Source organism: Melanotaenia boesemani, chromosome 6 (assembly GCF_017639745.1).
Source record: "Melanotaenia boesemani isolate fMelBoe1 chromosome 6, fMelBoe1.pri, whole genome shotgun sequence".
NCBI lineage: Eukaryota > Metazoa > Chordata > Actinopteri > Atheriniformes > Melanotaeniidae > Melanotaenia > Melanotaenia boesemani.
This window is the reverse complement of record NC_055687.1, coordinates 31430666-31457375: the sequence shown is the minus strand read 5'-3', so window position 1 is coordinate 31457375 and position 26710 is coordinate 31430666. Positions and strand designations below refer to the sequence as shown.

Sequence of the window (26710 nt, the reverse complement as noted above, 5' to 3'; positions counted from 1 at the left end):
CGTATGCTAAACAGAACTGTGCAGAAATTTGAGCCACATTTAATTTCTCTGTTGTCAAGAAAATATTCAAACATAGGAATATAATTTATTCCTATATTTCATAGCCTGAACTCTCCTAGACAATCTTGCTTGGAAATAGTCTTCAGGAACAGTTCTCCCGGCCTCTTAAAGGACATTTCAAACTTTTTCTTTGGATGTTTTTTGCCTTTTGTTCCCAGCTGAAGGTCCACATGCACCTATCAGGTCTTGTGTCAGGTCTTTGTAGGGTTATTTTTATGTTTCCAAAGGACATCACACTTTCAGATACAGTTCATCTGCTGTAGATAGTTTTTCAGGCCCAACACTTCTTTGTCCCCCAATTTTCCAGTTTCCTCATTGTTTTCAAGGACACTCTGCCCACTATGCAGATATGCCACGTTTTCAGTTATTGGTACAAAAATATCATTTCATGGTTGTTAAACTTAACTTTGGCATTTTTATTAGATGGATTTATTTTTCAATTTTTAAATAATTGATGAAACAAGATTAATGCCTCAAAAAATTACCAGAAATGATCATGTCCAAGTACTAGACTGAAAGTGAGTGAAAAAGAAGCTACGGTCCAAGTTTTAAGCCTTTAAAAAGCTGGAGAACTGTTGTTCATACATCTTTAAATGATTACAAGGATGTCTAGTTGCTTAAAAAAAATCAGGCTTTCTTTTTCCAAGAATTTTGCCCAACACTTAATTTCTAATTTGAACAAAAAGTTATTGGCCATGTTTTACAGATCCATCAGCGATTTTGTCATCTCACAGATGTGTTGGTGTTTTAAAGATGAGAAGTTGTTATCCACTGGGTAACAAGGTGTGATCCTGTAAAGACAGGAAGTATAATCTGGATGGAATGACAGCCTTTTCTTTTCTTTTTCAGGTATAGATCACACAAACAAGGACCTGAAGAAAAACTTTGTGAGTAAACTTAAAATTAATTTATGAATTTTAGTGTTATCAGACAGTCGTGAACAGAATTTTGCCTTTTGTTTCACTGCAAAGTTGTTGCTGTTGCTGTTTGCATTACACAAATCCGGATTTTCATTCGCCTGAAATCCATGTATTGACTTACTTTACCTACTACCTCAAACTGAAGACAATAAAGTTTCATAGTGAAATAAAGCTGTTAAGCTGCTGTTATTCTGGCTAGCCATAAAGCATATGTGTAGTGGCAGTTTTGTTTGGTCCTCCCTTGTCATTTATAATCCTATAGGCAGCTGGAAGCTCACAGGCCAACTTGTACTTTGTCAGAGCAGATTGTCTGGCATGGATAAGCCTGGCTGCAGAGAGAGAGACACATAATTGCTCTTGTACAGTGTGCTGCCAAGACATCCTCCTCCTCCCGCCATGGCTATATGCACTGGCAAGTCATTCAAACATGTTCAGTTTTATGAGGCACACACATAAACCGCACAGACAGAGGCATCGCATCTGCGACAGTGATTGCCGTCAGTCAGAGGAAATATGTTGACAGACTAATTCAAGTGCTAGTATCAAGAGTTTTTCCTGGGAATCCTTCATTTCCTGTCATGTCATGTCTTGCTGATGATCTGTGTCGAGAGTTTTGTTGTCTACCAGCGTGCTTCATTTGCTTTCTGTCTGGCTTTCACAGGAGGCCCTCGCCAGTTTTGACCTGCGTGCCTCACACGGTCTGTCGCATGATCCCATGCCTGTCAGAGATGAGGAAAACAGGTAGTGGCTGTTGTCCTTTTGCTGTTCCTTCATGAGACACAGTTTAATCATAGACCATCCAGAACCCAGAATAAGAGTGGAAAAAGTAGATTAATCAGTACATCTGCTCTAATGTCCTCGAAGCAGCTGAACCAATTTATGCACCAAAAAGTGGTTTAGCTGGCTAACACAGGTAAAAGCTGCAATTTTAACTGGAACAGAAATCATTTAGAGAAAAGAAAAAGCTAATAATGAAGTAATAAAGGGCAAAAAAGGAAAAGGGGTGTAAATCACAAGTGTGATGATGATGATACGATATGTCAGTTCAGTGGATATCTGTTTAAATTTTTCCCAGTATCACAAGATCAGCCATGATATATTTTTAATTCAGGCATTATATACCACTATTGCTCCATCTATGTGTTACACCAAGAAATATCTTCTGATTAGGGAGGACTTTCCTAACAAGAAGCCTCAGATTTTCTTTAATCTGTAAAATTGTGAAATATGAATTTTGCTTCTTAAATTATATTAAGCTAATAAATGTGATTTTGCTTTTTTTGAGAGTGAAATCTTTTACAGACGGATTACCTAAGTCTGAGCTGCAGTTCCCAGTACCTTATGTTTTGTCGATGTGTACCAGTCAGGGTGTACCGTACCTAATTATTTGTCTTGGCAAAGTTATGATCTGTGTTAGGTCAAAACATCCAATAAAAAAAGAAAAGAAAGAGCACTCGCGTCCCTGCCTATTTAGTCTCAGTATGTGGCTAACATCCTCTAACGCCACCCCCCCCTCTGGTTTCAGTCATGGTACCCGTTGTGCAGGGGAAGTTGCCATGGAGGCCAACAACTCCTACTGTGGTGTGGGCATCGCCTTCAATGCCAGGATTGGAGGTGAGGAAAACAGTACAGCCTTATGAGACAGTGGGAGGCAGACGCATCAGCCAAGAATATGATATAGCAGAAGAAGCCTTTTCAGTAACACTTAACGTCCAACGGCACATTATTTTTGTTATCAAACTGTGCAGTGTATGTATGTGAAAAAAATACAAAAAGCATTTCATTTTATTTATAGTGTCATTAAGCAACTCTAATCTGGATAGAAAATGTCAAACTTGCACTCACTGGCCACTTTATCAGATCCACCTCGTTAGTACCCGTTTACCTTCAGAACTGCTTTTATTCTTGGCGTCGTAGATCCAACAAGGTGTTGGAAACATTTCTCAAACATTTAGCTCCATATTGACATATTGACACATGGTCAGCAACAATACTCAGGTAGGCTGTGGTAGTTAAACTATGCCACGTTGGTACGAAGAGACCCACACCATTACCTCACCAACATCATGAACTTTTGATACAAGGCAGGATGGATTCATGCTTTCATGATGTCTCCACTAAATCCTGACCCTACCATCTAAATGTGGAGCTGAATGGAGACTCATCAGACCAGGCAATGTTTTTCCATCTTCTGTTGTTTAATTCTGGTGAGTGTATGTGAATTGTAGCCTCAGTTTCTTGTTCTTAGCTGACAGGAGTGGCACCCGGTGTGGTCTTCTGCTGCTGTAGCCCATTAATTCCAAGCTGGACATGATGCGCATTCAGAGATGGTCTTCTGCATACCTTGGCTGGAACCAGCTGTTATTTTAGTTCCTGTGTTCTTTCTATCTGTTCATTCTTCACTGACCTCTGACATCAACAAGACATTTTAGTCTGGATATTTCTCTTCTTCAGACCATTCTCTGTACACCTAGAGATGGTTAAAATCCCAGTAGATCAGCAGTTTCTAAAACACTCAGACCAACAACCACACTACGTTCAAAGTCACTTTAATTCCCCGTCTTCCTCATTCTGATGCTCAGGTTGAACTTTAGCAAGTAGTCTTGACCATGTCTACATGACTAAAAGTATTGAATTGCTGACATGTGATTGGCTAATTAGCTATTTGTGTTAACACGAAGTTAAACTGTTCCTAATAAAGTGGCCAATGAATGTATAATTACCCAGTTTTAAAATAAACATGCATCAAACGCATGATTTAAAATTACAGGGCCTCATTTCTTAAAGTATGAATAAAAATAAATTTAACTAATGAAACAAAACGTTCAGATACAAGTTTACCAGCCTGTGTTCTGTTCTGATCGGTAGTCAGAAAATACAAAACTGCCATGTCCTCCACAGCAGCGACGTGCTCTAGTTGAGATGATTTAAGGAGGTGAAACTTGCATCTTACAGCTTGACTTGACTGTCATTGCATATGATGTCAAATTTGATGCCGTCTTCTGGTTGAATAGAAATTAAAATATAATTCCTTTTTTGTTGGTTTTTGTATTAAGCATCCTCAAGTTTGGAGAAAACAATAAAAGGTTGTGTCATTTTCCCAGTCTTCAAATCCTAACAGCAAATGATGTAAATAACAGCTCTATCCATGAGAAGCCATGTGTCTGTTACAGAATCCTTATTGGCAGAAATCAGAAATATGTCTTGAATAAGAAAGAAAGATTTGCAGATATGTGCGATATATGTGAGTGTATGTCAGGTTCGGTTCATGTGAATACAAAACAGTGACTGGCGGTTATTGAGCCATGCTGACCCCATTTAACAGCTCATCTTTTTTTAGTGGGAGCTTCAGTAATGGCTTTTTTAGTGTTGGTCATGACGTTATTATGGGATGAATGAACCGCATAGATAAGATTTTTACAGGATATACTAAAAGTGGCAAAAAAACAAAATGACAAAACACAGTGTATATGATGTTTGAATAAGATCCCCTGCAGCTATCACATCTTGATGTCTAATTTAATACCATCATGCCGTGAGCATGAAATATGGGAAATGTGAGGAATACCTTGGCTGAACTCTGACATTTGAACTCTGCTCTGTTGTCTTTCTTCCATGACCTTCAATCATTTGTCACAGGCTGATGAGAGCATGTTGCAGAACTGACAGAAAAAGAGAAACAAACAGTTCATGAGGCAAGACCTGGAATCTCTTTTTGCACTTAGTGTCAATTTTACCTTGTTAGGTCATAAACAGAGTGTGCTGCAGAGGAGATGAAGGGGTAAGACCCACATGAAAGATGCTTATTGAACTGCTGGGTGCTGATGACAGCAGCATATTTCCTGACATTCAGCCAAGTTTTTGCCGTCATTTTTCTATGGAAGGTCGTTTGAAATGTGTTATGTAGACTTTATTGTTTTAGATGACTTTTATAGATATGTTGCATTAATTGTAATCTATTTATTTTACTCAAAACATGTCATCTTTTTTTTTTTTTTAATAATTTTCTGGTTTTATTTGTATCCTAAAATAGTACCATGTAACATTCTGACCTTTAAAATCTTCCTGACTCATTTTGATGGCACAGTGACATTAATTATGATTACAGCACATTCCTGGAACCATTGTTGCCCAGTGGCACACTGAGGCTTTTTTTATTTTATCCTGAACGCTGCGTTACATGCCAGCAACTGCATATCAACACACTGGCCATTTTAAACACACACCCTGTGGCTCCTTAAAGAATTGTAAAAAGGACATTAATGGAGGAAGAGATGAAAAGAAAGAGAGAAAGTGACAGAGCAAGAGAAAAGAAAACAGTCAACATTGGACTGATTTTACTGGCTGGAGAGAGCTCAGAAAAGAGACAGGATGCAAAATGGATGCTGAATTAGTCATTGTTAGTGGGTGCCTTCCTTAAAAAATCAGCCAAAATTCAGTAATGCTCATTTGAAAGTATTGTTTATGTTTTTGTGAGCATACAGATTTTTTTAAACATTCTACATTAGATGATGTGCTGTTGAATTTATTTTTGCAGATACTTCTGGTTAACATCTGTAATGTTGCAAAATCATTTGCACTGAGCTTTTCAAAGCCAAAGTAAAGCCTAAAACAAGACCTCAAATCCAGACACATCAGAGAAGAGACACCAAGTTGTAGAGAGGAAGGAGGATGCTAAACCACTTCTCTCCTCTGATTGTTGAGAAGAATCAGTAGTTAAATCACCGACAGATAAAATTAACGAGGTTTAGTACTGACAAGCACACAGAAGGAAACATTTTCCAGATCCCGGCACCTCTGCAGGGCTTTCAGACGCCAAGGCAGAGAGTGAACGGCAAGCATGAAGGAGGAGGGAAAGCAGAGCTTGTTAATAACAGATGGTGTTATGCTGGACTTAATACTGAGAAGGAATATTTCTGCACCCTCTGCTGACAGCTAGTTTTCATTCATGCATGAGAAAGTTCATCAGCTAATGATAAACATGATGCAATCAAGTTAAACTGTTACCAAACTACAAACTCAAATCCACCAGCTGTGTTAGTGTGGCGATAGCATTGCAATGGTGAATTTGTACTATTTGACCTAAGAAGAAATAAACAAATTGAATCATGCTTAATCAGTTGCTGTGCTGTGTGTGCATGCCAACAAGTCAGCCCACAAAGCAGAAAAACTAGAACAAAAAACACCAAACAGTTATGGTGTGATACTATACTAGCTGATCACACTGAAACAACAGTTGTCTTGCAGTTGTGATATTAATGCCAATGAGGGAATTTAGAAAAACGAAAATTTCTTTACATGTTATTGATCTTATTTTGGCTAGCCCTCTCTATTGTGATAGCATGCTAACTTAGGCTGACACCCCACAGACAGGCTTTCTCAAGACACATTAAAGGTGAATCAATAAACAACTGATTCCTCTCTCTGTGTTACTGTAGTTTCTTTGTTGTCCACTGATTTAAAATTGCAACTCTGCATGCTTGCTCAGGCTGCTGATTCCAGGCTCTGCAGGTATTGCATGCAAGTGCTACAGCGTCACAGTAATTTCAAGGTTGTAAATTATGTAGGCCCCATTGAAATTTAACCATACTAATTAGGTTGGTCATTTTTCTTCTTTAAATTCTCTCAAAAATTAACCTGTTTCAGTGAACTTTTGATATTTTTACTCAGGTAACCAGCAGTAATGCAAAGGCAGAGGGATAAAAAATACATCAAGGACATGGAGAATAACTATAAAAGGAGTTTACAGAGGTTTTTTTTATTGATTTATTTTAACCTTTATTTATACAGGTAGTACCATTTTAGACATGCAGTGCCATTTACAAGAGAGACCTGTTTTGGACAGGCAAACCAACATTTAGTTACAATTAGAGACAGCTCTCACAATACAGTATATAACTTAGAGTTAATTTAAAAGGCAAAAAGCAGGTTATATCTAAAAAAAGAAAAAAAGAATAGTGAGTGAGATTGAGTGAGAATATAAATGTGTGTAAGAAGCCTTCAGAAACAGTCTGGGAGGATCAACGAGGAGACAGAGACTGATAAAATAGGACGAAATACCTGCCAACAACAGTGTAACACAGAGCAAGCAGCAGAGCCAGACAGAAGGCAGCAGGAACAGACTCCGCCACAGTCCAGCTGCAGAAGTCTGCTCACATTATGCTGTAACAATATTGCACTTCTGTGTTGCAACACTGTTTTTTTAAACAGAGTCTTTGTGTCTGCATAAATAAAACAAAGTTGTGATTTAGTATTTCCGTAAGTTACTTCCAAATCTAGATTTTTATGACCTTTTGGATCTGTCCAGGTATCCGCTTGTTGGATGGCTCTGTCACTGATGCCATGGAGGCCACAGCTCTGACCTATAACATCCACTTCATTGACATCTACGTCTGCAGTTGGGGCCCGCGGGACGATGGGGCAGAGATGGACGGGCCGCACAGGCTGACAGAGCAGGCCCTCCGGCTAGGAACTCACAAGGCAAAGCTTTCATCTCCACGTTGACGCTGCTGTCTGTCAGATGTGAAGCCGACAGTCACACTGTCAATAGAGCTGAGACAGGAAGGACAAAATGTGGAGGCTCAGATGTCACAGTCAGAGCTGGATTATTTATTTATTATCAGCTGAACTAAATATTTTTTCATAAAGCTAGGTCATTACAGGGAGCATTTAGCATCTATACTACCCCTTTTTTTTTTTTTAAAGAAATACAAATGTACCACTGGCAGAATGGATTTATATAAGAGACTTAAGGATGTTACTGAAATGCCAGTGCTACTTTTTCATAAAACCAACAAATCTTTTTAGGACAAAAATATGTTTTATTTTATTTTTAAGATAAGTTACCAGCAGTAACATTAGCAACCGACAATCACACAACAGCTGAAACATTAACTAATTAATAGAGAAACTGTTTTTAGTAGACTTTTAAAGAATTGTTACATATAATCTTTTCTTTTTCTCTCAATCTGTGTTTTTCAGGGCCGACATGGGAAGGGCAGCATCTTCGTGTGGGCGGCAGGTAATGGTGGAATGCAGCATGACCACTGTGGTGCAGATGGTTATGTCAACTCCATCTACAGCGTTGCTATTGGCGCCGTCACTCAGACTGGGAAGCCGGCCTTCTTTGGTGAGCCCTGCCCTGGAGTCATGGCAGTCACTCTGACAGGGGCCGGTGTGGGTGGCTCACTGCCTTTGGTTAGTATATGGATACCTTTACATATATATATATATATATATATATATATATATATATATATATATACACATTAGTGCTGGGCAATGATTCAAATTTTTAATCGCGATTAATCGCATGACATCCTGCAATTAATTGCATTGTTACGCGCAAAATGTCTAGAAGGATGGATGGATAGATAGATTGTAACATGATCATTTATATATATATATATATATATATACATACATGATACTGTATTTGTGTGTATATAATATGTGAGCCAGCAGCCTGACTCTTTCGCTCCTTAAAGCCGTGAGAAGCCTGTTAAAGAGCAGTCACTGGTGTGATATTTATCGAGGGCTGCCAAATGACCTAGGTGATTGCTGGGCACACACACGAAGACGTGCAGAAATGAGTGTTAATTGGAGGTAAAGCATGGCAGCAGTGGCTAAAAATGGAAGAGGAAGAAGCAGAAGTGTTGATGGTGAAAATAACACTGAAAAACCATGAAGAAACTCCTCTAAGGCTACAGAAACAGAAAGGCCAGTTTTGTACCTGTGATGTCACCCTTGTCTGCTTTAGGTGTCTGCCCAGAGATAGTTAGATCTCCTAATCGTTATTGTGAAATTGTTTTTACATGTACTTGGCATCAGCTGTTTCTGCTGCAACTATGTTGGTTTACTGGCTGAAAAGAAAAGTAATTTTATATATAAAAAGAAAAGAAATTTTTACCATATACTGTATTTTTATCATACATGCTTTTTTTCTTCCAGGTGACTGTAACCAACATTGGTGATGGGTGTGTCACACACTTTCCAGGAACATCTAGTGCTGCTCCAATCGCTGCAGGGATTCTGGCTCTTGCCTTAGAAGTAAAGTGAGTCTGTACCATATGCAGAAACAGGGGTTAATAAGACTGCGGCAGGTCTGCAGACTGCCCTTATTTAACATCCATTCTCTCATTTCATTAAGTCACTGAGTTTGATGAGAGTTATTGTGTCTTCGTTTATATTCACATTGTTTCGCCTGGTAGCTCATTGCTTATAATATTCAACAGGTCAGATTTAGTTTTTCAATACAATTCTTATTTTTCAAATCAAGCAGCACATCAACCCCATGCACTCACGGTGTCACACCTTCACTAATCTCCCAAACAAGGAAATCACATACTGTAACTGTAAACATAAACAGTAGAGAACAGCCCAATATGACAAAACATGCTTAACATTTTAGCTAACATTGCTCCTACAAGCCTGGATTTTCCCCAACAAGCTCACCTGGGAACCCTGGGTATCAGTACTGTCATGTGTCAGACAGGTGGCGCAGATGGCAGGGATATATGGATGTAAGCTAGAAAGAAAACTAAAGGTCAGAAACTGTTTAAATGTGAATCGATCTGCTATTCTGCTTACACAAGTATGCTCTGGCTTTCTTTCTTTTTTTCTTTCTTTTTTTTTGCGAGGGACAATTCACCGTTAGTATGGCAGCTTGTAAACTCACATAGTGTAATTATTAAAAACACTTATTCAAGCAGCATTTCAGTGCATATATATATATATATATATATATATATATATATACATAAAACATTACCTGCCTGTTAAGTCAAAGCCAGTAGATTTCAATATTAGCACATGTTGTGAATTAGCACATTAGAACACCAGCCACATTCATCCCCACCCTTTGCTTACTAAATGCTAGTTAACTAAGCTGGTAAACATGGTACCCATTAGAGAATGTCTCTTCAACATCACAGGTTAAATATTTTAAATAATTTCAGTAATCATAAACGTGTTTTCATGCTAACATTAGCAATAGCCACATGTAGCTTCCAAGTACCAGCATTCAATTCAGTCTAATTCAATATATAATTCACTGGTCCCATTATTGAACCCTCCAATTCCAGAGTATTCCAGAGTATGCATGGGGTTTGCCAACAGTAAAAAAAAAGCTTTAACAGGAAGGAAAAACCTCCAGCAGAGCCGAGCTTAGTAAAGGCAGCCATCTGCCTCGGCTGTAGAATAGCCACACACTGTAAGATCTAACAAGTTGGCTTTACTAAAAATAAATAAAAAAAATAAATATTCAAAGTCAATTCCTCAAAATAAACAAAAGTTTTTTATATTTGAGTGGCTGAGCACAATTAACTGGAACAGTTGGAGTTTGTTCATTTGTTTGAACTTAACTGACCCAAATAAATCTGAATATACTGTAAATACATGTAAGAAACCTGATGTGATCAAATCCATGTATATAAGAAGTGATGTTTCACACTTTTTTTCGTTTTCAACACACACAACGCTGTTAAGTTCATCTTACGTAAAGTCATAGATTTACTCAGATTGTTTTTGCTTTGCAGCAGGAACTTGGATGCTTAGCTAATTTAATGTTATGGTTGTTTTTAAACAAAGAAATACCCATAATGACCATGAAGAACATTTGTAATTAGTTGATGACTTGACGACATGAAGCTAGTAACTTTTAATCATCAAGCAACATTATAACAGGTAAACTTTATTTTTATATCTATAAGATGTCGTCTACACACTGAAACTGTGGTGAACAGCGGGTTATTGCTCATATAAGGTCAATATGGTGACCAAAAAATGTTTTTCTGTCAATTTTGCTGAGAACTGCTTTCAACACATGTGGAGCTTTGAAGATGAAGCTCATCAAGGATGGCATGAAATGGTTTTATTGCATTTTATTCTTTGTGATCTATTCTAACAATGAGAAACAATAAGAAAAACGGAGCAAGAGCTACTTTGAGACATTGTAGTTTATACAGTTGGACGGTAAACATGACATTGTTTTTTTTTACCTCTTACTGAAAGACTTTTTTCTGTTATATGAATTATTAATTAACAATTAAAATAATACTTTAAAAAGGTTTTAAAAATTCCATGTCATCACCAACATCACCATTTTCAGATACTCATCTTACTTAAATTAATTCAACTTAAGCACATTAATTTATTCAACCTTTTGTACTCCAGAGTATATATGACTTATTTAAGATGAGTATGAGTAACAACTCGATTAAAGTTAAGTTGTATTTAGAGGATATAACTTAACAAAAAAAAAAAAAAACTTCAACAGCTTCACATCTTTAAGACACCCTTTGTCCTTTTAAAAAAAAAAATCATAAGGACACATCATGACATGTCTGTGGAGTGTCCACCAAACGTTCTGCAGCCTACAGCCATCACGGTAATAATGGAAATAATGGGATGAATTACTAATAGAAAAATAATCTCTCAGATCGTTCTTATCTTTTATCTCTGAGGGAAAAGTGATGTCTGTGGTTCCAGATTAAAACTCTCTGTTTTCTCTGGACTCACCGTTGCTACATGTGTCTCCCAGTAATTTGTCTGTGTGGCTGCACACACTGACTTACCCAAGCCTGCTGTGACATTTTACTATTCATCGGTCAGTTGTCATCAGTTAAGCTCTGTGGTTGTTTCTTCCCCTAAACCTCCATTTAGATGACGATAGCATCAGTGTGCAGGATTATTCTTTAGCGTTAACTACTAACTGAATTCCGGTCGTAAAACTAATTCTGACTCGAACATATGACGCTGCTTTATCTTGGTATGCACCTGGTCACAACACGGCAACTCTTCTACTCAAACGTTTAATTTATTCTTCAATTTCAAGTGTATCCCTCCGCCTCCTCTCCACTAGCAGCCGCACAATATAGTCCCAACAAATGTGAAACTTATGTTTACCCAAAACAAAAATTAATCTCATCTTACAACAGTAACGTGCTGTCAGTAATGTTTTATCCTCAGTAACGGCGTAATGATAGAAAGAGTAATTAGTTAGATTACCCGTAAAAAAGTAATACTGTTAATTAACTGAGTAACTCCACTCTAAAGTTCCTTGAAACTCTATCTCTCCTTAGCATTTTTTTTTTATTTGTTTTGTTTTTGTTATAGTATAGCCCAGAGATTGGAACTTGACCTCTTTAGAAATGTTAAGGAAAAAAAAATAAAAACCACTGTGTTGAAAATTAAATAAATAAAAGCTGGGTGTGCACATGGCACATGCATTCACTCCTTTTGTTTCAAATCCCTAAATTAAGATCTGGTTGGGTCACTTCATTACCTTCAGTAGTTTAAATACTTTCTATTCTATTCTATTCCATTCTATTCTAGTCATAATTAAGTGGTAGTCAGACTGCTGAGTCCAGTTCCTTTATCAATGCGGAGATGTCAGCAAGGCATGCTGATATTCGCACTGAGACGGTTGTGTTGTCAGGTGAGAAGGAAAGGAAAAGCTGAGTGTTGTCTGCATTGCAGTGGTAGGAGAAGCCATGAGAGCTAATGACTGCACCAGATGAGGAAGTGTATAGTGAAAAGAGAAGAGAGCCAAGCACCGAGCCCTGAGGCACCCCTGTTGCCAGCCCACGTGATCCGGACACTCCTCCACGCCAAGATACCCTAAAGGATCTTCCTGTGAGGTAGGACATGAACCACGAGAGGACAGATCCTGAGATTCCAAGCTCTGAGAGTGTGGAGAGGAGGATTGAGGATTGACCAGCGGATCTGGCAAGCCGTAGGAATTCAGTAACTGACAGGAGAGCAGTTTCAGTAGAGTGGCCCTGCCTAAAGCCAGACTGATATGGATCGAACAGGTAAATATATACTGTTCAATCATAGTATTGCATGATCTAGGGAATCTAGAGTCTGCAACACCAACAAGAAAACGGCTCAACTAAGACCAAAGATTTTAACCAAGTTCTGAAAGACTAGATTTGTCTTGAGTAATGAAGATATTGAAAACTTTGGATATGCCATTAAACAGCCCACAGTGAAGCATGGTGGTGGTAGCATCATGCTGTCAACGTCTTCCTTTTCTTTGTTTTTTAATCATAAGGTTCTGAAAAAATTGGTCAATATTAAAGGATTGGTAAATGGTGGAAAATGTCAATTTTTAAAGAAAACCTCTTTCAGTCTTTCAGAGAATTAAGACCTTTTTACATGCACTCACTTATAATGAAAACCCAAAGTCTCTGGTTTCTTTAGTTGTTTTAAACTCTAGCTCTTTAAAAGTGTAGCTTTTGAAGTGTGAATGCTTGTGTTTTCTCAGTTTTTTTTCTTTCTTTTTGTCAGATTTTTTTTTCATTTGTTTCACATTTATAAATATATTGCACCTTCAAACTGGTAGATGTGCTGTGGTAATGAAATTAAAACCTCACAGACATCCCTTTTAGATGACAAAATCAGAATAATTCTCAATGAATGAATATTTACATGACAAAGTAAATCATAATGTTATACTGAGAGATTTCTGACATAATAATTTCACACCCTACACTTCTGAGTTTCTCCTTCCTTTTTCCCAACATGCACAATTTTCTCCTTCTCTTTCTTTGTCTATATCTGCAAATATGTCTCCTCGATCCCTTTTACTCCTCTCTCTCTCCTTTGTCTCGTCTCTCACTTCCTACTATTTCCTAAGCCTTTCCTTCATCGCTCTTAACACACCAGCTGTCGGTGTGGCCTCAGGCCTGGTGTTTTGTGGTGGAATCAGCAGCATCTACGCCCCCTTCATGTTATGGATAGTACTAAAGGCCAGCTTTACTGCTCCAGCTGTCATGCAGCAGCGTTCTCAGTCTCAGTTGCTTGGCTGTAAAATGGTGCACGGGTCCCCTTGGGTGAGGCGACTCCCAGGACATTACTGTTAAAGGCTTTGTCGTGACCCGCTGCCACTGACTAAACTATATATCAACTCTCTGGCTCAGACCAGCAGCATTCTGCTCACGTCTTTATGGAGCTGGGTTCTCTCACTCTATATCTATGTGGCTTTCAGCCTCTGTCGTTCTTTCCCTCACACTCTCTGTTTCACTTTTCCACACACACAAACACACACAATCATTTCTTCCACCATATCCTTTCACAGCAAACCTGGAGCCCATTCATCAGTAACTGTTTAGCTTGTGAGCAGCATCCACAACCATCTAAGCAGTAAAATACACTCACTGCCCACTTTTTTTAGGTGTTTAATTGTTCGTTAACATGAATACAGTTAATATAGCAGTCACATAGCAGCAGCTCTGTGCATTTAGTCATGTAGCGGTGAAGACAACTGGCTGAAGTTGAAAGTGAGCATCAGAATTAAGAAGAAAGGCCATTGAAGAGGCTTTGAACTTTGCATGGTTATTGTTGCCAGACGAGCTGGTCTGAATAGTGAGCAGCAGTTGTCTGGTTGGTCAGAGGAGTGTGGGCAGACTGGCTGGATATGACAAAAAAGTAAATCAGATAACAACTGGTTACAACCAAGATATGCAGAATACAATCTCTGGGGCACAAGAGTAACTCATCCATCCAAGCCAATGGGTTACAGCAGTAGAAGATCACACAGGTATCACTCCTCCAACACATTTCTAGAACATGACAATGAGTTCATTGGACTCCAATGGCCTCCACAGTCACCAGATCTCAAGATTCTCATCAAGAATGTGCAGCAGACAAATCTGCAGCAACTGTGTGATGCTGTCATGTCAATATGGAGCAAAATCTCTGAGGAATGTTTCCAACACCTTGTTGAATCTATGACACCAAGAAAAAAGCATTTCTTAAGATGAAACAGTGTTTAAGTCAAGAAGAAAACTTGTGATATGAAACCATAAGCTCTAGATATTAATTTTTTTTATGAGATTTTTGAATGAATTAAAGCCTTTTGCCAGTGAATATCGGTAATATCTGCTGACTGCAGACACAGATCTTTAGACTGGACATCCACAATGCTATTGTGATCAGATCGGCTTTTTGTCTCCAGACAGTGCAAAACTATCTGTACTAATGGCATCGGTGTTAGGAACAGTGTGAACTCAATAACAAAAGGTCCTGAGCAGCTTTGTTTACAGGACAGAAGCCTCCTCTCCAAGCGTGTGCCGCACCATTCATAGAGATCAGCATTGATTCTGCTCAGCACTGTAGCAGTGTATGCTGCAAGTGAGTAACACACCTTTAATTCTGTTTTAATTAGCCAGAACATCCAGACTGGGACACATCTGTAGAACTCTGAATTGAATCATATTTCCGAACCACCTTCAAATGCATTTCAGATTTGATTAGCTCGATCTGGACTCTGTATGTTTCTTTTTTATTCTATCTAAAACCAATCTGGATACTATCTGGATATGCCAAAAACTGATTTGAGTCTGCGGTGGGAGCATTGTGTTTTCAGAATAGCTTTCTGTGTGTTCCCACCCGCACAGTGTCAGTGTGTCATTGTCTGTCTCTCTTCTCTGTCCTACAAATTGCTGGCCTGTCTGTCTGTGTTTCCATCTGCCTGCATCCATCCGTCTTGATGTCTGTCCAACGAATCATCAGGGTGAATCAATCCCTCACTCATCCTGTTTGTCGCTCTTTCTCTGACTGTTTGTTTTGTTCACTTTATCACTGTGTCAGCCTCTCTGTCACTTTATCTCTGTTTCTCTTCATCCATTCATCAGTCTGTCTATCTGTTTGCTGGAAAGGAGACAAAACACTTGACTCCGCCGTTATTCCACCTGATGGTTTGCATCTGCAGAAAGTCACATTTCTGTCAGGTCTTTCTTTTATTTGTGAATTCTCTGCTGTTTAACCAAGTCTGTGCTACATTTTTTATAATAATTTCTGTAATAATTTCTCTGTTTCTGCGTGTGTCCATTGACTGAATAAGGAGGATGGTGACTGTAATGGGCTCTGTGGGAAGTTAAAGAGTGATCAGCCAGTATTCTCTTTGGGGCACTTACTGAACATGGAAAAGTGAATCTCCTTGCTCTAATTGCTCTTTACTCAACCACAACTCCACACTTACGCTCAGGGAGTTGTCCTGTGCTCCTCCTTGTCATGGAGGTTGACTGTTAAATATACTGTACATACATGAATACCTTGGGTGGTTTATGTGACTCATTTGCGATAATATAACTATTATATACAGTATGTATGAAAGAAGGTGCACCCTCTGTCAATGATTAGGTTTAATATATCAGCACATAAGCAAAAAAAAAAAAAAATCTAGTATACACCAGATCTTGAAATTCTAAAAATAATTTAACCAAATCATATGCTGTCTTAAACTATGTTATTAATTATTAAACATAAACTAAGCCAAAATGCAGAAGTGGTAATAAGTAAACCCCATGATTCAATAGCTTGTAGAAACCACCTTAATCAGCATGTTAACTTTTGTTTATTAAACATAAATGACTAAATTAAAACCTTGCTGTGAAGCATTATAAGAAACGATGATCTCAGTTCATCCTTGAAATTATGTAAATTATTCAAACACAGAAGTAGACAAGTCATTACAAACCCCTAAAACAAGCCTACCTATACTGTTGGAAAGCCTCCTTATTTCCCTTTAGTTTCCCCTTTGAATGTACATTTGTAAGAAAAATTCATCTATGGAATAGGCAGTGGGTTGTGTCCATGAAACACTTGCCAATGCTTATTCTTTTGTTCTCTTGTTTTGAGCTTCTGGTATCTTTGTTGCTGACAATCTGGTGCTTTATTAGCAGCACCTGTGAGCATGGATCCTGAAACAGAGGGCAGTTGGGACTGTAGGGTCAAAGTGTGGAGAGAACGTTATGCTGATTAATGCACCGATACGGTAACAGCTTTTGGTAGAGGCAGAGGGATTGTGTGGGGCAGCATCTTCCTCACTGATCAAACAAAGCTTGTTATTATTGGAGGCAATCTCACGGCAGAGAGATATCAAGATGAGACTCTGCAACCAGTGGTGATCCCAAATCTCTGTAGTCTGGGACCCAACTCTATCCTCCAAGATGTCCTCCAAGTTTACTCATGGTCACAACCAACATACTCAGCTCTGCTGCTCATCCTACAAATGTTGCTCCGGTTAAAAGGCTTTTCAACCATATTAGATTTATCAGCAAGAAACATTGTTACAATAAAAAGAAACCATTGAAAATGAAATTTGAAATTTGTGTCCTACAAACAAGAAATTTGCACACAAAAATAAGTAAACAAGCATTTTGAATGACAATAATCTCTGGACTCATGGTGTTAGCATAACTTAAGATGAGCAAAAAAAAAACATTATGCGAAATCTATTGGTAAGAAAAGGTTATTGCCACTAGATTTACATATTTACATTCATCCAATGCTTTCTTTACCGAAGGTCTGCATGTCCAATTTCCCTCTTGCTTCCTTCTTTTTTAACAGTAACTGAAGCAGAGACCACTAACAGTCCAGCTTGTTAGCCAGAAGAATATTATGTGCAGGTACAAGACAAGCAGCAGTTTAATCCCCACTGTCTCATCCCAGCTGCATCGCAGCCAAAGCTGAAATGCCTGGGAACTGAAGCACATATGGTACAACTACCTGTTTACTGAGAAGCACAGATCCACCTTTATACAGGAACAAAAATACACAACAGGTACAAAACTGCATGCTGCAATGTATATGTACATATAAACACAATAAGGATCAGCATCTTGATTTCATTACTACACAAAAACACATGTAGATACACACAAAAGGAAGCCTATATTTAAAAGCTGTGCACACAGACATACAGTGTCTCTACCCACTGCAGTACCACTGTCTTCAGTTTGTCTCCATCAATCTCACACTAGCAAGGCGTGGACTGGCAAGAAGCTCTACATTGCTCTGTAATCTTCTCTTAATGTGCTGCACTCTAAGCCTCAGTGAAGCCATTTGGAGTGACTGTGAGTAGACTGAGATTCCTCCCGTGTTATCTGAACAAGTGATACTAATGGGTCTATCAATTAGACAAAGTCCAATAACTGCATGCCTGCAATCAACTTAAAAAACACGGCACCAATGTGGCTGTGATTACTGTTGTTAATGACTACATGGGTGCACCTGCACACATACACGCGTATGCTTGAATGTTTATGTTTTGTAATAGGTGCAACTATGTGGTTCTCTATATGGTTTATGCATATGCTAATATCACAACAATAGATGAGTCCTGTGAGAGCTTAATACGTTATATGTGCTTTTTTTTCTTTTTTTTTCTTCTGAAAACAATTCTTGCACTTAATGACTATTTGCATGTAAATAAATCCAAACAGACAGAGGAAATTTGTGCAAAAAGGGCTGTAAAACATTGCATATTCTTGTATTGCACTATATATATTACATCTTATATTCTAAACAGTCTTTTGACAAAATGTATTGTACTTTTTTGTATATACAGTTAAAAAACATCTGTGTGTATTCATTTCATGGCCATCCTCCCTGATGTGGGTAAATGACGCAGTTTTTTTTGGCATTTTAGATTAATCTTTTAACAAAAATTTAATATTTTGTCATAAAACAGGACTTTGCATCTACCTTAACTGCTGCAAGGTGTTATCTTACAGCAGCTGCAACTTGAATGCGTACACTGTTCATTATTTTGAGTCATATTAGAGGTAAATTTTGCAGTAAAAGGCAGCAGACATTTTTGCTCCTCTGAAGCATTTAGGTGTGTGTTAACACAATGCAACGGAAGACACACATCAGAAACAATCTTAGAGAAACAAATAATGCTGGGACGTGATGTAATGCAAGGTAATTTCCAAACAGTTTTGTACAATTAGCATGTCAGGTTTTAAAGATCGCAACAAAACAAGAAGAAAAAGACTAAAACCACTTCTTTCTAAAAACCAACATGGCAGCAGAGTTTAGGCTTTAAAAGTTGCATCTGAACAAATCACTGGACAACATGAATAATTTTCTTTGGACAAATGAAACCAAAGTGGAAATAATAATAATGCTCAGGTCGTAATGTACAGCACCATATTCAGTAAAAACAAAATACAGCACAACTGCAAAGAAAACCTCATACTAACAGTAAAGCATGGTGGTGGAGGGATAATGATTTGGGCTTGTTTTGTAACACGGGATCTGTATACCTTGCATTAAGAAGTGTTTTAGAGTCAAGCTTGGTTGAAATTGGGTCAGTTAACAGGACACGATCTTTCAATGTAACAAAGTCCAGATGTCATCCCAGTTGAAATGCTGTGGTGGTGGTCATAAACAAATGTCTCAGTGAGCTGAAACTACATATAAAGAAGGCTGATTCATAAGAGAGTGGTAACGCTGTTTAGAATATGGTTTATTCAAGTTGTTGCTACCTAAATGATGTAGTACACTACTTATCTTGGGACTCATGTTGTAAATTGAAAATTTTAAAGCCATGAAATTACAAATACTTTTAAGTTGCCACAAACAGCACAAACAAAATTCAGTTCAACTTTGTCATTACATACAGCACAAGAACATACTTTTTATATTCAAAGGCAGAAAAATAGACAAACTCAACAAAGCAATTTGCATAACATTTAGTTGCTCATTATGAGTTAGTGTGTGTGAAACTCAATTCAGATATTCCTTTGAAACTGACTTGTATTAAAATCAAATTAAGTCATATTCTCACAGATGACTAGATTATATCCAATATTTTTAAAATCTCTTCATTCTTATGCCACATCTTCATTTGTCTTTACACATACAACTTTTAAACATACAATGTAGAAAAAGTAGAGTGAATTGTGTGGCTTGTGCTCCCTGCAGAATTTCATTTTCGATGGTTGTTTACGGGGTGTAATGTGGAGAGTGATACTTCTAAATGATGGAGAGCTGACAGTGTTTTCCTCAGGGTCCCGATCCCTCTGTTTTGTTCACCCCCTCCATCTATCTGTCTCCTTGATTGCCCGTCTTTGGGGTTTTCTCCCCGTGGGCTGGACACTTTGTCCTTATGCTCTCTGTCTCCTTCTCCTCATGCCAGTCCTCCTCCTCCTCCCTCGCCTCCTCTTCTCTGCCTCAACCCAGTGTGAGTGATAAATTATTCGTGGGCATGCTCTGAGGGCCCAGGGCTGCTCATTCCTGCACACAGAGGACTTGCATTGATCCAGCCTGTGGTTCAACTTAATTGGAAACCCAGTTACACCAGCTACCGACACACTCCCACACAGAAACACAAAGCACACACGCTAACACACGCACCAGCATGCACGTCCAGACATGCCATGCACAGTGAAATGGCATTAATACACACATGGTGTACCGCACCCCTGTACAGTATGATAATACGCCAGCGTAGATGAACTACTACAAATGTCAACATAACTACTGAACACACACATAAAATCCCCACATACATTCGTCCATTAAAGCGTTGCAGAATTAAAACCTGCTTATAAATACAAGCTGCACTATTAATTTTAACAGATAATGCATACATATATATACATGTACATGCACAAATTCATGAAAGTGGATTATCTGAAAATACACACATACACACGTCTGGTTAGTATTGATTATGTAGACTCTCCATTGACCCAATCCCTTCCCCAGCCCCTTACCCCAACATTAACCATCATAACAGAATGTCTTCACTAACCGTTACCCTAATCCCTATCTATAACCTAAGCTCCAGTGTTAACCCTAAAAAGATCTTTTTTGTACACAAGGGGAACAAAATTACTGTCCCTACACTCACAGGAAGTCCTTGTAAGCTGGTGTGCAGACACACACTGCAATCATAAGGCTGCATTCTTAGCAGCATTAAAGTGGAGTAACAGTTCACAGTGGAGGAATATGGCTGCCCAGGTTTATTGATCGGACTGAGACACTGACTATCATACAGCTAATAGATTACATCAGACACATCGGAGTGGCCCAGTCAATGAGGCCTGATCCTATTAACTGGGGATTTGTAAACAGTTGTGTGCACGCTGTGATGGTTGTTGTACTGCTTTGCAAGCCTTAGGGAGGCGATGATGGCTCTAAAGGTCTGAAGGATGCTCATATTTGTTTGCATTCATTAGATGCAGGTCACTTACCTGCCAACGTTCAGTTCTGTTCCTCATGTTTTTCCTTTATCTTTTTCCCACAGCAAGATTTAGTCTGTAATCATGACTGTACAGTAATGACAACATCTTCCACAGAAAGAACTAGTTCATGACAGAAAACAAGATTCCTTTGTAACAATTTGTCAGCATTTAAATTTCTTTATTTCATTTTGTGTGGTTTGTCTTTGGTTCATTATTCGTGACGCATGATGAAAGTCAGTCCAGCGTTATTTAATAGACGTTAAAGAGGGAGTGCACCCTAAAATGTGAGCTTTACACAACACAGTCTTATTTAATTTGGATGAAAATCACCTATACTGTTAATAAAATTTGTTATTTTTTTTATTTCTTTAAAAAAACTGAATTTTGTGGTTAAAAAAGGCTCATAACACCCTCTGCAGGGTTAAACCAGGTTTTGTTTTTTGTGATGAGGAGCCATCTCTACGTCTTGAGAAAATTTTAAAAACCTCGCAGCCCCCTCCATCCAGATGCAGATAGACGTGTCCTCGCCTAGCGAACATAGAAAACCACACCCATCAACGCATATGAAGGGATGTGAACATATCTGGTGTAGATTTGCTCGTTTTAGACTTCCATTTTCTTTCACAGTTTCTGATGAAATATTCTTGCAATGCAACGTATCTGTGCTTTTGAGGGGAGTAAAAATAACACTGGACTTTATTCTTTACCTGCTGATCCTCACCTAAGAAGAGACAGCAGCTCAAATCATAGCAGCAGCAACTTACAGCTGCACTTCCTGCAGCTGCCACAACCTGCTGCGAGTCTCCATAGCTTTTCAGAGCTGCTGACAGGCCAGCGTAACAACGCTAACGGCTCAGACTGATACGGTTCACGGACCACCTTGTTCATGTGTAGCTGAGGAGATCAGGAGGGGACAAGTCTTCCACCTCAAATACTGCTCTGTGATGTAGGTGCTTTGTGAACCTCACTTTCCATCTGTCTAGTGAGCTACTGTCTGTCAATTTTTTCTGCCTGTGTGTCTCAAACAAGCGGCAACCTCCGCCTGTAAAATGTGAAGCCTATGCGGAAGTGCAAAAACATTGCCGTTTACCCCTCATCCGCTAGGGGCTGGCTCCAAAACAGAGTCAATCCCCATAGACTCCCATGTTAAAAAGGCCAACTTCACAACAGAAATAAACATGTTTAAAGAATGGTACAAAAATCCATTTTATGATAATTAGGTCACGTTTACCTTCATGACAACTGTTTTTTCTGACTCATCCGTTTGGATGTCATTTGATCTTGAAATTTGGCATAATTAGGAGCGCGTCCTTTTGATTGACAGGTATCCAATATCCGCATAAAGAAGGTTTTTAGCCGGCTAACAGCGTGCCTTAGCTTTAGCCCGCCTACCTCCATTAGCTGGTTAGCTACTGTTGCTCGGGGTTAGCTCAGTTAGCTCTTAACTACAGGCAGCTCGGAATTTGATGGTTGTCAATCATCCACCTCCACCTTCACAGTCCCCCTCTCAGCTCCACCTCTTTGCCCATTTTTGGATGTTCCGGGACTAACGACACGCATCACGCTACCAAGATTTGTACCTATTGATTTGTTTTAATCTTGTGTTTTATCCTGTAAGGTGACCGTGAGTGTCAAGAAAGGCGCCCACAAATAAAATGTATTATTATTATTATTAAGATGGAGTCAGTGGGAATGCCCAACGAGCTTCACTTTTACTCTTCAGAAACCTACGGGTGATGTCACGGAGGCTCCGTCCATCTTTTATATACAGTCTATCGTCCCAACCCGCCCACTCTCCGCTCCTTGATCCCCCCGCACCTCCCACCCCAACCCTTGTAGTTACAGGCACTTTTCTAATTTGGCAGTGGGTGGAGTTATGCAAAAAGTAGGGGATGTAGTTACACTTTAAAGTGAATTCAAGCTTAAAGTCGGACCAGCTTTTTAAAAAAGAAAACACTTGAAATTTTGTTCATTTCAGGGAAATAAGGACATTGCTGTGCCAAAAAGTACCAGATATAGGTATCACATCAATACAATAATTTAATGTCTCTGATGATTGCAACAGTATCTAAACAGCATCTTGTTAACGTGTTTTGTTTATAGTAAAATGATAAGTGGTCAACCATCTAGCTTTTGATAACTTCTGATTTTTCCCTGTTTAGGACTTGTGATGTAATGGAGCAGTGAGGCTCTCCTGTTGGTTATCTCTGAATGAGGAATCTGGAGCTCACAGAGGAGCTCTGGTTGTTGTTCTAAATGTATAGCAGTGTGGGGAAGACTGTAAGGTGGAGTCACCTAGAGAAGATAAACTGCAAGCTAAGCATTGAGTTTATGAATTTAGATAGTCCAGAACAATCCAGTAAAAGGCATAACGCTGTCAGAGACATTGAGCTGGAGAGAAACAAGTGTAGGTTTTTCTACTTGAATGAGTGAGCTCACAGCCAATAATGAGCTGCTACATGCTAATGGTAGCATAAATTTAAGATTGTTCCTGATCAATATTAGCCCTTGTACTAAAAATTGAAATGATCGGTTTTTCAGGTTTGTTCCGTATGAAAGCCTGACTGCATGTCTGTAAGGCCGTCATCAGTGCAATTCATTTACAGGATGTAAATGCTAAATCATGGTGCTAACTTCTTGTTCACTCATCATATGCTGCATATAAACAAGTTCATATGTTGATTTTCGACAGAAGAGACGTTTAAACAAAAAGTGCAGGAAGTTCCCTGCTTATGATTGGAGTATTACCCTACCTTTCTGAGCTTCTGCAGACTTATTCGCCTTCTTGCTCCCTCAGGTCAGCTGATCAGCTGCTTCTGAGGATGCTTAAAACCAAGCGGAAGCTCAGAGAAGATCTGACCTTTCTCTGTTGCAGCACCTAAACCGCAGAATGATCTCCTGCTCCACATTAGCAGGGCCTCTACGTTGCCAGATTTGAAATCTTTTTAAAACCCATCTTTTCCATTTGGCTTTAACATATTGTTATTTATTATTGTTTTAGTTTTTGAATTGATTTAATGATGTTTTATTTTGTGATGTAGGTCTGTTTTAACATATTTTATCGTTTTTTTAATTTACTTATTCTATATCATATGTCTGCTCTTTTGACTTTTCTGTGTGGCTTTTATTTTGATTTTCTGGACAGTTCTGGTCTGCTGCAGATGTTTTATTGTGCTTTATAAATAAAGCTGGACTGGACTGGATATTATCATTAATGTCACTTGTGTTGTGCAACCAGTCTGTAGTAGGGCACACTGCTTCAGGTGCTATGATTTTTGACAGACAGCAGGTGCTGAACTGGCCCGCCAGATGTTTTGTTACCCAAAACTATTTTAGAGTATTTTCAAACAAATGCTTGTAACCAAGTTAAACCAAATTGTCTCTGTTTAAATAAGGCATATATATATATATATATATATATATATATATATATATATATATATGTATGTGCATACATATTTATTGATGATATCAGTCTTTCAATCATCTCTGCACTTTTTGTATGGAGGCACTCAACTATTAGAAGTTGTTGTAATTCCCAGTACAGATTTTGCCTTTTAAAAGTGCATGAATAAGAAAAAAAAACCAACCAAAAAAAAAAAAAAAAAAAACAATATTGCAGCAGCTTCAAACAGATGCACCTCACTTCCCGTCATATTGCATCATCTTAAAAGTTCAGAGCACTTTTCACTCAAATATCTGTCAAGGTACAACTCTGGCAGCTGATATAAAGCAAGGATTGCTCATAGTCACTTCTTAAATGCCTTAACATGTCTTTAAAAATAGATAAATGGTTTATTAAAAAGATATTGATTGCACTACATAACCAAATCATCTTGATGGTTTCTTTTTCTTTGACTTTTACTGTTCAGATAGATACAAAGAGCTTTTGTAGAAAAGAAGAAGCCCTGTGACAGTTAACTGTTTATCTCAATGAAAATGATAATGCTTATTCCAGAATAAGCATTACATCTGTTCAAGCAGCGCTATGGAGGATGCAGGTCGTAGGGTTTTCAGATTAATTTCCTGGTCTAAACCTATTCACATGTCCCTTCAGGGGTTGTGCACCAACGAGGAGTGAAACACTGAACAAAGGGGAGATATTCTCAGCCAACAGTCAGTTTTTAAGGGCAAAACGACTTTTCCAAAATAAATAGATCTGTGTCGCAGACTGCAAGGAGAGAGAAAAGCCCTCGGTTCAATAATTAATTCCCGAGTCGAGGGTTTTGGAGAGCCGCTGATTGGACTGATTTTTTATTTATTTATTTATTTTATTCTGTTATGATACAAAGGAGGCCGTTTGAAGTAATTTGTCCCAGAGAGAGCAGCTTGGAATACCATACATGCTTTGATTTAGCAAAGCAAATTTAATTTTGTTTGCTTTATGCAAACCAGCCGGGGCCGCGGGGCTTTCTCTGATTCCACCAGAGGGGTGATGGTGGTGCTGGTGCTGATGATAGAGGTGGGGGAGTGCACACAACAGCATCACGCTGCTGCTGCTAATATATAACACAGAACGCACACTCATACATCCAGACGCATGCAGTGAGCAGCAACAGTTAAAAACTACAAAGCTTATCCCCCCCCCCCATACACACACACACACACACACTCCAATTCCTTTGAAATCAAAGCTTAAAATAATTGTTTGTGTGTTGTTTTGTTTCTTTCTATCTGTTTATTATTAGTGTTGGTGGTGTTATTCCTATCATGTTGTTTTAGCTGCCTGGTCTCGCTGCTTGCCCCGGTTTTGTTTTATTCTGCTAATGAAAGCTTTTTCTCCTCACTTTTGTTTTGCTTCATTTTTCCTAAAACGTGAATGGAATACCTCTGTTTATATCTGAGTCTGATATTTCCTGAGACAACTAACACCCAACAGCACAATAACCAAGGGTCTGCTTTCTTTTAAATTATTTATTTCCAAAGGCTTTTCTTCGCATTTAAGCACAAACTTAAGCCACTGAGTAAAACTCCTAAAATGCACCTAAAGAAGAAGCTAGATATGATGCTTGATGTGTTGTAGTCGTGCCATTAATGGAGGAAGAATTTAACCTTAACCTTGTAGGATACACATAAAACCTCCATTGTGTTCGTCTGTGATAAAGTCTTAAATGTCTGTGTACAGATGCTGAGGTGGACAGTAGTTGCATTTCTTTTTAGAAACAGAAAAAAGTTGTGCAGAAAGGGTGGCCGTGCAGTTTTCCTGTCCACCACTCAAGTCATTTACTCAGGGAACAATAATGAGTGAATAAAGCAGAAAAAGCTAATTTCCTTTATGCTTTTTATATTCTGGTGAAAAAAACCCTCGCTGACGACCCTTTGGTCTTTTGTTATAGAAAACTGAGCTAATATCCTCCAGCTCTCGGCGTAGTTTAAAGGTCTTAATTGGATTCCATTAGTATATTGCTTGACATGACACTTGAGTCTGCTCTATTAGAATTCCCCTGCCTGGGATTAAAATGAGGTCTTTTTCCACATTTGGCTCGCTAGACTCTTTTGTTCAAATCTCAAATATTCTTTGTTGGATTCACAGTTTTCAGTGACACCATTATTAAAAATGTTGCTTGACTTATAAGGGTTCTTTTATGTGTAGAGGACCTGCTTTTAAAGGCATAACAGTGTCTCATTGGAGCGGTTTATGTATCAATAAAACTTTGCATTAGTACAATATAAGCTTTATGTATGAGTCTGATAAAAAGTCCTGTCAGCCCCATGGAGCGGTCCTCCATTGTCTTTTTACAGAAGACC

At 38.5% G+C, this 26710-nt stretch overlaps 1 protein-coding gene across 1 annotated transcript in view; it reads left to right on the top strand.

Annotated features, from left to right (window-relative positions):
• The window catches only part of LOC121641066 (proprotein convertase subtilisin/kexin type 4-like), a 214339-nt gene that overhangs the window by 110250 nt on the left and 77379 nt on the right, over positions 1-26710 (top strand). Inside the window, exons 7-12 of the mRNA XM_041986940.1 lie at positions 910-947; positions 1642-1721; positions 2506-2594; positions 7288-7460; positions 7962-8177; positions 8931-9034. Of these exons, the coding sequence (XP_041842874.1) occupies positions 910-947; positions 1642-1721; positions 2506-2594; positions 7288-7460; positions 7962-8177; positions 8931-9034 (700 nt within the window). The remainder of the gene's footprint in view (positions 1-909; positions 948-1641; positions 1722-2505; positions 2595-7287; positions 7461-7961; positions 8178-8930; positions 9035-26710) is intronic.